Source organism: Dromiciops gliroides, chromosome 3 (genome assembly GCF_019393635.1).
Source record: "Dromiciops gliroides isolate mDroGli1 chromosome 3, mDroGli1.pri, whole genome shotgun sequence".
In the NCBI taxonomy this organism is placed as follows: domain Eukaryota; kingdom Metazoa; phylum Chordata; class Mammalia; order Microbiotheria; family Microbiotheriidae; genus Dromiciops; species Dromiciops gliroides.
In genome coordinates, this window is record NC_057863.1 from 442,442,964 (window position 1) to 442,458,976 (window position 16,013).

Genomic DNA, 16,013 nt, shown 5'->3' on the forward strand with positions numbered 1-16,013 from the left:
ATCTGATCAAACCACTCTCCTGCTGCTCAAGAATCCTCAGCTGACTCCCCATTACTTCCTGGAAAGACAAACTCAAGAGTTTGACATTTAAATCCTCTTAGTCTGGTTCTAGTCTACCCATCTAGAGATTTAACTCACGATACTTCCTTTGCATGCATACTGTGACGTAGCCCAAATGCCCCAGACTCAGATCTCTATCTCTTGCCTGCTTGTCTTTTCACAGGTTGTCCCACATGCCTAGAATATATTCCTTCTTCACTTCTACCTTCCGTACTTCCTAAGCCGAGTTCAGATGCCATCTCCAATGGGAAGTCTTTTATGGCCCCCATGGCTGTTAAGTGTTCTCAACCTCCTACAATTATATTGTGCTTAATCACTGATGCAAATGTTGCATCACCCCAGCAGAATGTAAGCTACTTGAGGGCAAGGATTATTTTAGTCCTGTCTTTATATCCCTGGTACCTAGCACAGTATTGCAGGCCTTTAATAAATACCTAGTGATGGGGCAGCTAGGTGGCGCAGTGGACAGAGCACTGGCCCTGGAGTCAGGAGGACCTGAGTTCAAATTTGACCTCAGACACTTAACACTTACTAGCTATATGACCTTAGGCAAGTCACTTAACCCCAATTGCCTCACCCCCCCAAATATAAATATATAAATATAAATATAAATATATATATATAAAAATACCTAGTGAGTGAAGAAACATTGAAGCCACTGGTGACTTTTAATTTACAACTGCTGATGGGCCAAATGTTCTCGTGCTATTAGCCGGTACCTGTCTTTAACTACTTGCTTTCTCTCCTCTCTTCCTCAGGGCAGGCCTTTACACAGCATTCCTTTCTGTCACTATCAGTTGATCATATTGCAGATCAGAAAGAGAAAAGAGAAGAGAAAAAATACCTGCCACATACCAAGACCCAGGGAAGAGTTTTCCCAGGTCAGCCCAAAGTTCCCTGGGCAATTAAATTATTCACTTTTTTCTTAGCTGACCTGCTTGGTTTGCTTTTTTTTTTTCCTTTCAAGTTGCATGAAATGGCTAAGGGTGTAACTGACTTGCCCTGAGCACTTTTTTCATCCTAACTCCTTGCTGGCAACTTCTCATAAAGACCAAACCTTTTTCCTCTCCCTCTTAACCTACAAACATTTAAAAACATGGTGGAATTTTAAAGACCCATTTTAAAAACAAAATCATAGTACAAAGTCAAAAGAATCACTGGAGTTGCTCCACAATAGTTCACTGGACTTCTTACTCTTTCTTAGCTTTCCCTGTACTCAAAGCCATCCCTCTTCAGGTTTTCAAGGAGACTTTTCAGGCTTCACAAAAGATGAAATTCAATGCTACCATTAGCTAAAGCTCTCTGCCCTTTTAGGAACATCATAAGAAAAACAAGACCATAGCTCCTAAATCAACCAAGAATAATTTCAAAAGGTTACAATATATATCAATATACAATAACAACTAGCTAAATCCTAAGGTTATACCGAACTTAATTATTCTGAAACACACTTGGAAGAATTGTGATAAAGTAGTCCTCAGATGCTCTTTATGTGTCTACTTTTTTTTGGGGGGGGGGGTGAGGCAATTGGGGTTAAGTGACTTGCCCAGGGTCACACAGCTAATAAGTGTCAAGTGTCTGAGGCCAAATTTGAACTCAGGTCCTCCTGAATCCAGGGCTGGTGCTCTATCCACTGCGCCACCCAGCTGCTCCCTATGTGTCTACTTTTAATTAAGCTAGTCAATTAAAAGACTCAAGTTAAAACTCCCACAAGTGATACTCAATAGTAGCATCCTCTATGCTATGACTAGTCAGACCTAAATACACAGGTAACTAAGATTTAAAACTGCCATAAACATAAAAACTATGCATACACTCAGACCAGTTCTTTGCCAAACACCATCATGGCAATTCTTCAGTCTTTCTAGTGGCTCAGGTCATACCAATTTTTTTCACTTCCTTCACCTTGCCACACCTTCCACATATAAAAGGGGGGAAAACTCTGAGTTTAGAGGTAGAAGTGGAATAAAGGCAGAAAAAAGAGGCAAAAAGAAGCCAGAAACATGGGACAAAAATGTAGGGAGAAAAGACCACTTTATAGTTAAAGACAGTGGTAGAAAAGGGTGCCATTAGTACCATAAGGAAAAAGCATACTAAAGAATAGGAAAGGGGGCAGCTAGGTGGCACAGTGGATAAAGCACCAGCCCTGGAGTCAGGAGGACCTGAGTTCAAATCCGACCTCAGATGCTTGACACTTATTAGCTGTGTGACCCTGGGCAAATCACTTAACCCTCATTGCCCCACAAAAAAACAAAAAACAAACAAAAAAAAAACTAAAGAATAGGAAAATGCAGATAAGAAGAAGGTAGGAAAAGGTTTCACCATATTCTGGTCCTTAAGATTTTCCTGGATACATAAAAGTGAAAGAAAAACCTACCATGTGTGAATTTATCATATTCACAGGTACTTAAACTAACAAGGATAGTTTACATATCACTTCAGTAAAAAATTAATAAGGGGCAGCCAAGTGGCGCAGTGGATAGAGCACCGGCCCTGGAGTCAGGAGTACCTGAGTTCAAATCTGGCCTCAGACACTTGACACTTACTAGCTGTGTGACTCCCAGGCAAGTCACTTAACCCGGACTGCCTCACAAAAACAAAAACAAATTAATAAAAAGTAGTGGAGAGGGGCAGCTAGGTGGCGCAGTGGATAAAGCACCAGCCCTGGATTCAGGAGTACCTGAGTTCAAATTCAGCCTCAGACACTTGACACTTACTAGCTGTGTGACCCTGCGCTGGTCACTTAACCCTCACTGCCCTGCCCCCTCCCCCCCCAAAAAGTAGTGGAGAAATTTAAATCATTGTAGAGCTTTAACAGGCAGGTCAAACAAAAGGCAGCAGAATGGTTTAAACCCTCCTATAAATGGTATCCAATAATATTCCTTCTAGGCCTTTAATTTAAATATTGAATTGATATTTCTCAGTCATTTCAATCCTGCCCAACTCTTCATGACCCCATTTGGGGTTTCCTTGGCAAAGATACTGGAGTGGTTTGCCATTTCCTTCTCCAGTTCATTTCACAGATGAGGAACTAAGCAAACAAGGTTAAGTGACTTGCCTGGGGTCACACAGTCATTCAGTGTCTAAGGCCAGATTTGAACTCACAAAAATGAGTCCTCCTGACCCCAGGCCTGGCACTCTGTCCACTGCACCATCTAGATGCCCCAAATACTGAATAGGACACAATATTTCAAGATGACTTGAACCTAATTATACCTTATATGGACCAATTAATCTTCTTTTTATGTCCAGTCTATAGCCTCTGGATTGTTCAGCATCACCCATGTCAGTCACACGTAATCGGAGAATTTCATAAACTCGCCTGGCATGTTGCTAATAATTAAACAAAAGAAAAAGCAGTGTGAATTTTAAAAAATTCTTGAATAAATACAAGCCCTGATGGATTCATCATCTAATTTTAAAATTAATGATATTCTTAAACAAACTTGAATTTGTTAAGATGTTTATTCTTCCATTAAGGTTACAACAAAGCCACATTAAAATAGAAACAATGTGAAGACTTGGAATTAGGCAGTCAATACTTTACCATTTAGTATGTCTAATGCAAAACAACAAAAAACCCCAACTTCACATAAACAAAATTTCCAAAGTCTTAGAGCTATGGTTTACATACCATTGTGTTTATTACAAATATCTCTTAAAGCAAATCTCTCCTGACTTCCATGTTTAACACTATTTGTTAAGAAACTTATTTAAGCAACAAGAAATGAGCTTTTAAAAGGGAAGACTTCTTCACAATTCACGCCAGAGTGCTCAATCATTCCTAATTAGTGAGATTTATTTCTTAATAAAGATTCTCCCATCATTTCTGTTATTTCTTTTAAAAAAAATTAGGATTCTTAGGCAATGAAATAAATGTCTTTAGTTCCTAGAACAGTCCAGAATCTTTTTGTACAAATTATACTAGTGTTTCCTAATAAGTACTACTATAATATCTGCTGTAATCCTTGTAAACGTGTTGGGTATAAAATGATCAGCATATGTTTCAAAGCAGAATCAGAACATTCTCCTTTACGAGCTAACACTCCTCTAGGGAGTCCCCATTACTGTAATAAAACTGCCCCCACTCCAAGTGTAAGGCTATGAATGCTCACTATACAGATTTCAATTGTAAGTAGGTGAAACGGTCAATTTCTTTTGAAAATATAACACTAAAAATTAGCAAATAAAAAAAGATATTGGTCCTTTATGTTTTATACTATCAAAATGTTTGGGGTCATTTTTAATAAAGAAAACTTTCTCTTTAAAAACTAACATAGTAAATATCTATTTATAAAAGGGCTTTTCAATATCTCTCATTTTGTGGTAACTGAGTAGGCAATAATGGAACAGAAGGCCAACCAATTTGGGGACAAATCTCATAATGTCTAGAAATCAAGTCCTGAACTAGTAAGATTTGATATGACTAGCATGATTTAGGAATTGGTTTATTACTACAGATTTATTTAATGACAGACCATTTTGGGAAAAGATAGCTTAAATAGGAATACTTTACTAAAAATTCTTTGAGTCCATTTTTAATCAAATCTAAGTATTTATTGAATGCTAGCATTTTATCTAACACTATTATAACTTGTCATCAAAAACTGTATTGAACCACATATAACTTCTCTTCTCTATTCCTTTATTTCATCTAACTTTCCATGTTCTCCTGAATTACCCTGGTAGCTCCATTTTGCCAGTGATCTTTCCTGTTTAATTTCAGCAGATGCACCATATCCTTCTTGCTTCCCACACACCCACCCATATGTATATAAGCAGACCCTTTTTCTTCTTTCTTGGTTACTTTACTGTCCTTTGTTTTTGAAAAGTCCTGCCAGGACTACTCAAAATATCAAACTAATGGGTCTTTAAAAGTTTTCTTGTAACTTCCTAAAAGACAAGGCTTTGTTGACTGACTGAAAAGCACTAAACAGGAGAAACATTTCTAGTTATGTTAATAGGTTGTATCTGATCAATCTGAAATCTCCTTATTCATCATAAACTAATAAACTGGAACTCTAAGCTTCTAAAATCTGCAAAATGAAAAAAGTTAATAAAATATCTAATTGAATTACCTATTATCAATATATCTGTCCATCAAAAAAACCCACACATTCATTTATTCTCTCACTTATGGACTTAGGGACTCCAGAAGATTCCGAAAATTAAAAACACAGAGTGCAACTATTAAGGCAGTATTTGTATTTTGTATATTTTAATGCATGTCTGTAATAAATTCTCTTATTTTTAATGCAGTAATTATCTTCTCAGAACCCTAACAGCTATTCTTTATTCCTTCCAATGCCAAGATCCTTTTAAATAGTTATGCAATGAATTGAAAAGAGTTTTAATTTTCTGAGTTTGTGTCCGCAAAGGATTCTATACTGTGTTTTATATTGTATTTCCTGCCTCCCAACCTGTTACATAAAATGGGAATGTCACTGACTAATCAACAGACCCCCTAAAAAAAAGTTTCCTTCTATAGGACAAAAAAAATCAACACTTTAAAACAAGGATGAAAGGGAAGGAAAACCCCCAGCCAATTCCCATGCTAAACCATCTTTGTTCATTTCTACATTAATGCATTCATTGCTAAAATGTTAGTTTGCTTTCATATTGACAAAGACTAAAAATGATTCTCATTAAACTGTCAAGCTTAAACCAAATTTAAATAAGTTAGCTATTTTAAAACAGAAGAAAAATAATTAGGAAATCATAGGGAAAAAAATTTTGAGCACTAAATCACATGCATTTTAAAAAATATTTGCATGCTATGAATGATGAAGGCATGACACCATTATACTTTATGAACTAGTGTTCATCACCACTGCCAGAAAGGAAATAGTATCTGAAAGCTATATTGTTGCTTTTGGATTTTTTTTGGAGAATGAACGTGTTGGTACTGGGAAGAATTTAAATTATCCTTTTCCTTTAGTAGTTTAGAAAGCTAGGTGATATCTCTTGGAAGGGACAAAGAATGTTGAAGTATATATTTTAAAGTGCACAGGACCTTCCTTTCCAGCTACTGCTCTAAGTCCTTCACAGCTAAGCAGGGGCATAAATGCTATCATAAACTTAAGACATCTCTTAGAACATTCTTTCTTGCTTATATAGCTGTGCTTTGTAATGTTTATACTATAATTGCTGAAGCATGCCAATTTCTGCCAACAATGCAGTAATGCAATAATCAAATGTTATGTTTAGCAATATTTTTCTATATATTTATCAATACTTAAATATTTAAAAATTTTGTTTATAAAATTCAAGACTTTTGCCTATTATAATTTAAAATACCTTGTTTATTTTGAGCTTCTGTTGTGCCTCTGTCACCATATCTTGACTGAATCCTTGCATTAACTTGTCTGCAGAAAAGCAAGGCAGATCTTGGCAAAGTTTCACAAGTACAAAATCTCTTAGTTTCACATAGTTTTCAGATGGATCTTCAGCTAAAGAAATAAAGTCAAAAAGATTACACACTCAAAATTATTTTTCTTTTGAATGATAAATACATGATCTAGTTTAAAGGTTCATAAGAATATATGAAAGGCATAACTGTTTTTTTAAATACTTCTTACAAACTACAATTGTGTTTAAGCAGCAAAAATTCCCAACTAAGTCAAATATTAAAACTAAAATCCTTTCTTTATAAATCTATGGAATACTTATGATCTAAGTGTTCGTCTTTTAAAACACTATCTCATGTCACACTGCTGTGACAAGCAGTCTCAGTTTTCACACTCACTAGACTAAAAATAGAAAAGGCACACCACCAAACAGACGTACATAGAACAGCCCTTTCAGAGGCAGCCACTCGCTAATACATGCCAAGTAAATCAATTAATTTTAGATTCTGTAACCTATGTAGGAGGAAAGTTGGCTTACTTTTGTTTTATCTCATGGCATTGACCTGCTTATGACTACATTTGTAACACAGAAAACTATCCCATAAAAATTATCAAACTTTTAAAAAACTAAAAATTCTATTCAGCATAGGAAAACAATTATTTAAAGATGACAAAGTAATGACATAATAGCACAGGAAAAATTGTATTATATTGGAATGTGAGTATTGACCACATGGAAAACATATTTCCTCCAGTTTGGTGGCTAGCACACATCTGGCATTCAGCTTAATAATACATTCACATCAAAGATTTCTATGCTTAAAGAAGATAACATGGCAATCTTTAAATTTTCTTTCCAACACAAATATCTAATACATCAAAATATCAACTACCTATCTCTAATTCACAGCAGAAACTGATTCACCGAAGTTATTGTATAGTTACATCTTCACGAGGCGCTTCTCTGGGCAAACTGGACTAATGGAACAGTTTCGTTTTTATGTATCTACTCTATCTTCCTTCTACTTACCAAACTAAAGAAGATAAATGAAAGGTATTTCAAATGTGGCAGCTATAATCAGCATTCATGTATAAAAATATATATCTATCAGGATGTGAGTCTAATTTCCCACAACAGATTATTGAAAAAAGAATAGTGCGTCTAAAACCAACAGTCAAAATGAAAAAGAGTAGAATTTTGAGCTCACATGCTAAAAAACTTGGGTCCATCATACTATTGTCACAAATGTTTGGAAGGTTTATATTTCCTTCCTGGCATAAAAACTTTAAAGGTATGGGAGCTTGGGGGGGGGGGTGGTCCTAAGTTGAGTAGGGAAGAAGGAAAAGGGAGGAAGGAGAAGAGAGAAAAGAAATAGCAGTTTCAGACTAAGTGCCAAGTTACCTCCTTTAACTCCAACATCAAGTTAAATAAATTCTAAAAGTTTATGATGAGTATCTTTTTTTTTTTTTTGCAGGGCAATGGGGGTTAAGTGACTTGCCCAGGGTCACACAGCTAGTAAGTGTCAAATGTCTGAGGCCGGATTTGAACTCAGGTACTCCTGAATCCAGGGCCGGTGCTTTATCCACTGCGCCACCTAGCCGCCCCCTAAAAGTTTATAAAAGAATATGTATATAACATATATAACTAAAGTAAACTATTGAAGAGTACACATACTCTAATGTTTGGAAGTTCCCTATTTTTATGTGTTTTACTTATAACAATGTGCTTTTTTTAATCATTCCCAATTCTACAATTTTTATATTTCTTTTATTTGTTCTAGGTACTAAAGCGCTTATCCTAATATTCCCTTATTCTAGCTCATATTCTTTATTCCATATTTACTGACAGAGCATCATCAACCATCCCAAAGAACTATGCAATATTTGTGATGCTTATAGTCTAAAAAGTTCTTATTTTTAATCCTGCCCCTCCTCTCCCTAGCTCTCATGCTCTCACTCCTGATCTTCAGGAGTACGGTTCCTTTAAGGTTATCTGTGTAGTAAGTGTTTGCTGTCTGACTGTTTTACACTTATAATGGACAAGTCCCATATGATATTATTTTAAACTTTTAGAGGAGTTCCTAAAAAGAGGACCTTGTATACAAAAGCATGCAGTTAGTATCATAGACTATCAAGACTACTCTTCATAGAAAAAGAATTAAATTCATACACAGTCAGTGATGGAGAAATAGAAAATAGCAAGGTCAAATCAGTTTAAGAAATAAAAGGGACGTTAAAAAAATTTTCAGCATTTTCCAAAGCATTTCAAAACTGTCCACATAAATCCTTTTTATTTTCTTACTGAAATGAACATGAAAGAAAAGTATGGCTAGGCAAAGAAATACAGAAGACCCATTAGTTAGTAAAGCAGTCTGGTTCATGAAAATGAAACTAGACTGTCAGCTGGCCTATAGGCAACAATTAGCAGTTAAAAGAAAATTTGCATTTGTTCAAGATGCATTCAAATCCATTAACTACTAAGCCTTTTCTATAAACACACCAACCAACTCTAATGAAGAATTATAATTTCAGATAAGAAATAAATGACAACTAAAATATTTGATCCAAATGAGAGAGAAAAAAAGGCCTCAACTATTTCAAGTTTTTCTAAGATTGCTTGCTTATGTTATGTACTTTATCTTAAAAATGTAAATACTGACTTAAGATCCAGACTTTTAAATGTAAAATACTGTGTCCATTGCCATTTAGGTTCTGAAAACTGGTCTAGAAAAAAACAAATAAGACTAAATGTAAACAAATAAAAAAACATATTTCTCAAAAAGGAAATCGGATGTAACCAGGAGCAAACAGGAATTCACTAGGTATTTCATAGTAATGTGGAACATGTTTAAAAATCTTTATCTTAAGCTAAATTATAAATTTTAAAACTGAAAAGTGTGTCATATTCTCTTCTTCAATTTTCATACAATTGAAAGGTCACCTTAAACTATGCAAATAATCTTAGCTTAAAAATAAGCCTTCATAGGCTGATTACATTTTCAGTGTGGCTCAAAAGGGCCATGCTGCCTTCTCAAAATTTCTTTAACTCTCCACAACTATGATAAAAGTGTTAGCCTTAGTGAATTTACAGTACCTCCTGACCCCAACAATTTGGCATGTCTTTTTTATCAGTTGCTTTAATGCCAAAGAGATAAGCAGTATATTAATAATGAAACATGCTAAAATACAGATTTTTACAAGGTTCATCAGGATATGCATTAGAGGACAGGGTCAAAGTTTGAATTTTTACAAGTTAAAACTATAACACTTAATAATTATAAGTGCTCAGTTATATAAAGCTTCTTAATGAAATATGAGATAAGAAAATGATATATTAGCAAAGGGGAAATAAGATAAAAGCACAAATTAATGAAGGATAAAAAATTTAAATGTAGTATTCAAAAAAGCTCTAAAATATGAAGTTCTTGAACAATAAGTGACTTCTAAAGGGCAAATATACTTATGTGATAATGTTACTGGTGAAGGAGACAACTTTTATTCTCATATCAAATTTTATTCCTACCTTCAATTTACATTTTAGTATCAGGGAAGACACAACCAATTATTTTATATGTTATTCTACCTGTAAAAACGCTTGCCTGTATCAGGAGATATAGCAGGTATTCACAAGAATATTTGTGATGGATAGACATCCTCAAAATGAAGATGCTACACACTATAAAATACTTTCACATTATTTTTATTCTAACATAGGTACGAGATGTAATGCAAATATCTATTTTCTAGAAACAGCATAACTTAACAACAAAGCCACCAAGAACAAATTTTAGTTAACAAAACAGTATAGACCTAGACACAAAGATATATTCTGGGACCCAGAATCCACCGATGGTTTCCAAAATCTCATTTTAATAAGTAGAACAGCTCAAATCAGTAGTTTGTAACAAAAGATACCAGATTAAAACTGCATTAAATCATTGATTAAACCATAAGCAAATCAGAAGGATGACTATCCATTTACAACTCAACTGAAGCAAATTATAATAGTTTATCCTTCAATTCTCTATAGTCTTAGTGAATTCTCACTTGGCAAATACATCTAACTTTCAGACTTTCATTAAATCCTTGCCTGTGTCCCAGTTTTGAATTCCATATATCTTAGTAGCTTACAATGATAGCAAGACAAAATGGTAAGTGATTCCTTATCCTTTTGAGCTCCTTGTTGAAACAGCATGTTTTCTAGTAAATTATTCAAAAATGGCAATTTGGAATTTGCTTCAGATCAATTTTTATTTATTTTAGATTAAAAATAAGCCCATCTTATCATATGGTGCTAAGACTTTCTTGTAAATAAAATAAAATTCAAGAACACATAAAAATGAAAGGGTCAGACTAAATTTTCAAGGGTTCTTTCAGCTTTACAATCTATTATCCTCTATTTGTGACAATGAACAGTTGGGTGCCATAGCCAAATAATTCATCACCTAGTGGCCAGCAGTGGAATAGCATGTTTAATTTTTTTTTTTAAAGTTGCTTCTCATAGTTTAAATAGCAATTTATTTCTTTGGCAACAATTCCATAAACTGCAGGGGGAAAAAAAAAAAGTAAAGCTGCACCATGGTATTTTAGGTTAAGCTACTTGCACATTCTCCCAATCTTCAATTTTCATGATACTAATTTACTGCTTAAATAGAAGAATCTAATAGATGAAATCATAGATTAAACAGTCAAATCTTTCTTTCATTATTATCTAATCAGTCATCTATGGGGTAATTAATAGATTGATGTTCACATCATGAAGTAGCTCTGGAATTCACCCATCATACTACTTTCTCATATACTGGCTTTATATTTCTTCAAAATTCTAAAAACATAATGAAAGGAAAATGAAACCCATAAAATTATTGATAATTAATGAACTTATTAAAATTTATATCACATTCAAAAGAAACATTCCTTCATGGTTTCAACAAAGGAGGAAGGTACAAAAAATGGGTATTGAAAAACTCAACTTTCCAATGAATAACATGTTCAAATAGAAAGTTACAACCATTTCAACATAATGATAATAATCATGAACTGTGAACTTGGAAAATCCTTTCTATTAAAACACTCTATACAGCTAGTTAAAAAGATACAGCCACTGCCCCCTAGGAGTTTACAATCTAAAATGTCCTACCCAAACCATGGTACTAGTCTTAATTCAATTGTGATACATAATACGAAATTTAGCCACTTATTTTTCAGTAACTTAATCTGAAGATGAGAATAAAGATTTACATACCTGTAATATCAAGAACTATAGGAGAAGAAATGTAATATCTATGAACTGTTTCAAAAAGCTGGGCACCATGGCCTTCACCTTGAAATGGAGGCAATATCAACATCTGGCTACAATACAGAGAGAAATCATTTTTCATTAAAAAAAAAAAAGACCATTTGAAATCTGAAATCAGTTATATGTGATGAACAACTTACAAAGTACCATAAAATCATGGAAACTTTATCTTTAAAAAAAATGTTAAAATTACAAAGATAATCAAAACATCTTCCCTACTGTTTCAAAGGGTACAATGAAATAAATCAGTGCATACCCACTGGATAATGGTGATTTTTTTTTTAAACAAATCAACACCATTATAACAAGTATTGGAAACTTCAGCAGTTCCCTCTTCTGAAATAAAAGACAAGGCACGTGTTACACTGCCAATTACCTTACACGTGGCCGGGTTTTGTCTGGGTACACATAGTAATTATAGACTGTCATGTAGCCTACGGTCGCAAAGAGCGTAGCTCCATCCTTATTATACTTCTCAAATCTGCAGATAAAACAGAAAGCCAAGCAGGTCAATTACAGTCGCGCTCCCATGCAGTGTCCATTTTCTTTTCCATTCTCTGACTGAATTTTCAGTGTCAGCAAGCTACTCTGTGAGGGCCCAATGGATACACCTGCTATGTTCTGAATGTACAATTCACTTAATTGGTGTGCAGCAACTTGGATAAATCAGACCTCTTTACATCACTTCAGTGCACTTGCCTATTATAAAGATGAATAGGTGGCAAGTAAAAGAAAACACAGGCAAAGCTCATTTTACTGTTTAAGCCTACATTCAGGGCTCTAACGGACAACAGCATTTAATTCAGCTCTATTCTCAAGATCTCCCAAAGCATAATGAAGGAAAACTCAAGCCTGATAAACAATAGTTTTTCTTTCCTGGGAAAAATATCATTATACTGTCCCAATAATTGGCCTGCCACAATTAAAATGCAGGCTTTGTGGAGGTAATAAGGTCTACTGTTGCTTTAGAACTGTACTTACACTAGAAAGTAGTTCCATCTTTCATCATCCACGTCAATAAAGCTAGCAGTTTCAATAAACCACATCAAAAAGGTCTGAAGCCTTTCATGATATTCTCGAAAGCCTGTACATGTCATGTCAGCCTAGGGAAAAAGCCAAGAAAAGTCAGGTGAAACTCATCACAGAGGTAAGTGAAAGTCTGTAGAACACAAAACTGTCCTGTGGGAAAATGTCTGGGAGCAGAATGCTCTGATTAAGATGTGTATACACACACACACACAGACACACACACATACACTGTGAAAAGAACTTTTTTTTAAATGATAAGAGCTATATTCTGCAGTCAAGAAAGATCACTGAAAATAAACCAAATATTGGGTGCAACCTTGAGCATATTAAATAAGAAGTATCAATTTATGCTAAATAAATATCTAGCTTTGTTCTTACCTTGTATATTTCATAGGTAATGTTTTCTCCTGCTTCCTTATTGTGAACTGAGTACGTATGGAGTAATGTGCCAAAGGGTTTAAAATTAACTTCCTTTTCCAACAATGAAATAAAATCATCTGTGTTTGTACAAAATCCTGGAGGGATGATTTCTCTAATTTTGCTCTCAACATCATCTGCCTAAGGATTGGACATTAAAAAAGAATGGAAAAATTTTTGAATCAACGATTCTCCTTAAAATTTAGCTAAAAACATTCAAAACCTTTAAAACATAAATAGGACTCACAAGACCGTGTAACTTCAGGTCATTATTACAATATACAATTAAAAGAAAAGATATAAACTTGTAGTGAACTCAGGAAAATTGTTATGTATATGACCACCCAGTCATATATCTAAAGCCACACTGATTTTGTTATACTGGTCTCTAGTAAGCACTGATACACTGTAATTTAATAAAAGGAGGTCAAATAGCCGCTGTGATATTTTTCCTGGTTTTGCAGTTGTGAATACAATATGGCTGATGCTGACTATAATCGTACATAATCTTTGAAGTTTATCAATTTTAAAAGTTTGTAAACTGTGCTACATAGGAAGAGACCAACATGTTCCCCTATTCAAGAAAGGTTTGCCTTCAGCAGTGGGATAAAGCTAATGACTGGGCAAATGAATAGGAATCTCACAATGAAGAAGGGGGCAGCTCTCAACTCCTCCATACATAAAAAAAATTAAGGGTTTTTGAAGAGATTTAATACAAGAGATTTCTGAACAAAATTATTTTAAAATATCTATCAGCATTTTGGAAATGCATTCACTAACATAATAGGAGTATGTACACATTCATATATATATTTGTCATGATTTCTACAGACTCAGATTTACTGAAGGAGAAAAAGCAAGTCTTAACAAAATTAAATTCAGAGATTAAAATTACCCTTGTTAAACAACCCTGGTGAATGTTCAGACTATCAGCTGAGCAGACTTCATAATCCTTTTCAAAACCCCAAAAGACCACTTGATTGAATACATTTACTACTTCTCTTTAACCATGAATATTTGATGAAGTCTCACAATAAAGTATTACTGCTTCTCACCAGGCAATAAAACTTAATGAATTGGTCTCAACTTAACAAAACCTTACCCCTCAATACAGTCCCTAAAAGCCTGACATTACATTCAACAAAATGAGCTTGCATTCTATTCAAACTTTTTTCTGAACAATGAGGCCAGGTTTTTACTTAATGGAGTTTGCCGTGAGTTCAGCTGTAATGTTTGTATTGTATCTATTTCCACAAGGACTGACACAAGAACACTTTGTGTTAACTTACTAAGCAGCTCTTTCACACCGTTTACATGCATGATGGGTATTAGTTCTAAACCAAGACCCTTGCTACTTAGCATTCAAAACAGGGAAATTAAGATGCTTAGGACAAAATACACTACAAAAGGCTAATACAACATGCTACTAATTCCTGTCCTTTCAACCATCTTTAACTGAGTAGAAGCAATGCACCTGCAGATGAATAGCACTTTATCATCATTCAGTTACAATTTTAGGATGGAGAACCACGGATGGAGTTTATCACAAACAAGTTGTATTCTCAATGCTTTGGTACCACCAACATTTATATTTAACTTGTTTCCATCTATAAAAAGGAGCTATTAGACAGTTAGAATATAGCTTTACAATACTTTGCCCCTAAGCTTACTTTTAATACATACATAGTCTCTGCATCTGATTCATCATCAAGATAAAAGAAGCTGAATTTACCAGAACTCTTTTTTGTTCATTTTTTAAGCAGGATTTGATAAATATTTCTCTCTAAAATTACTGGCTAATCTGGACAACAGAACACTAAAGAAAAGACCAAATGAGGGATTCTATTTTAAACTATCAATGCAATTTAAATAAGATTATGTTAAAGGAAGAATAGTGTTATTCTTCATAAGCCTGTTCTCTGATGATTCAAATACAAGGTAATACTGATTAATAATTTTAAGTTGGATGGAACAGTTAAAAGTTGCATGTTTATAAAGTTCTCAACTTGAATAATTTAAGAAAAACAGTTTAAAAACTTTACGTGTCACTTAACATTTTAAGTTTTACATTACTCTCAAAAACTTTCCTGAGATGCTTATTGCCTTCTTTTTTTGTTTGTTTGTTTTGTGTTTTTTTGTGGGGCAATTGGGGTTAAGTGACTTGCCCAGGGTCACACAGCTAGTAAGTGTTAAGTGTCTGAGGCCGGATTTGAACTCAGGTCCTCCTGAATCCAGGGCCGGGCTCTATCCACTGTGCCACCTAGCTGCCCCCTGCTTATTGCCTTCTACACAGAACATATAGTATGATAGTTTACACCTTTGTACCAATTGTTAATCACTTCAAATATTTCTTAGTTGACACCCCTGTTTTCATTCCAATAAAACAAGCTGCAAGGATCACCTACCTGGCTATGCTAATCTTTGAAGGGCATAGCAATATCACTTTTTTAGTCTAACATGATTTATATAACAAAATTCACTGTTAAAAACTGAATTTACACTCCCTAAAAACTGCATGACAAAACTTAAGACAACTAACTGGGATTTTAATGTCTACTTAGTTTTTAGGAAAAACAAACAGAATGTATGAATAAGGATGTGATATAACATTTCTTACATACATGTATACACATGTCTGCAAAGAATATATACGTAACAGATTATATATAATATATTATATATACTCAAACACACATATTTTTTTTTTAATTGAGGCAATTGGGGTTAAGTGACTTGCCCAGGGTCACACAGCTAGTAAGTGTTAAGTGTCTGAGGCCGGATTTGAACTCAGGTACTCCTGACCCCAGGGCCGGTGCTCTATCCACTTCGCCATCTAGCTGCCCCCCTCACACACACATATT

The 16,013-nt window shown here is 34.4% G+C and overlaps 1 protein-coding gene across 1 annotated transcript in view; it reads right to left on the bottom strand.

Annotated features, from left to right (window-relative positions):
* Positions 1–16,013, bottom strand: part of HAT1 (histone acetyltransferase 1) — an 89,140-nt gene that overhangs the window by 16,192 nt on the left and 56,935 nt on the right. The window contains 6 exon segments of the mRNA XM_043994375.1: positions 3,277–3,393; positions 6,358–6,509; positions 11,653–11,759; positions 12,083–12,187; positions 12,688–12,809; positions 13,114–13,293. Coding sequence (XP_043850310.1) covers positions 3,277–3,393; positions 6,358–6,509; positions 11,653–11,759; positions 12,083–12,187; positions 12,688–12,809; positions 13,114–13,293 — 783 coding nt within the window.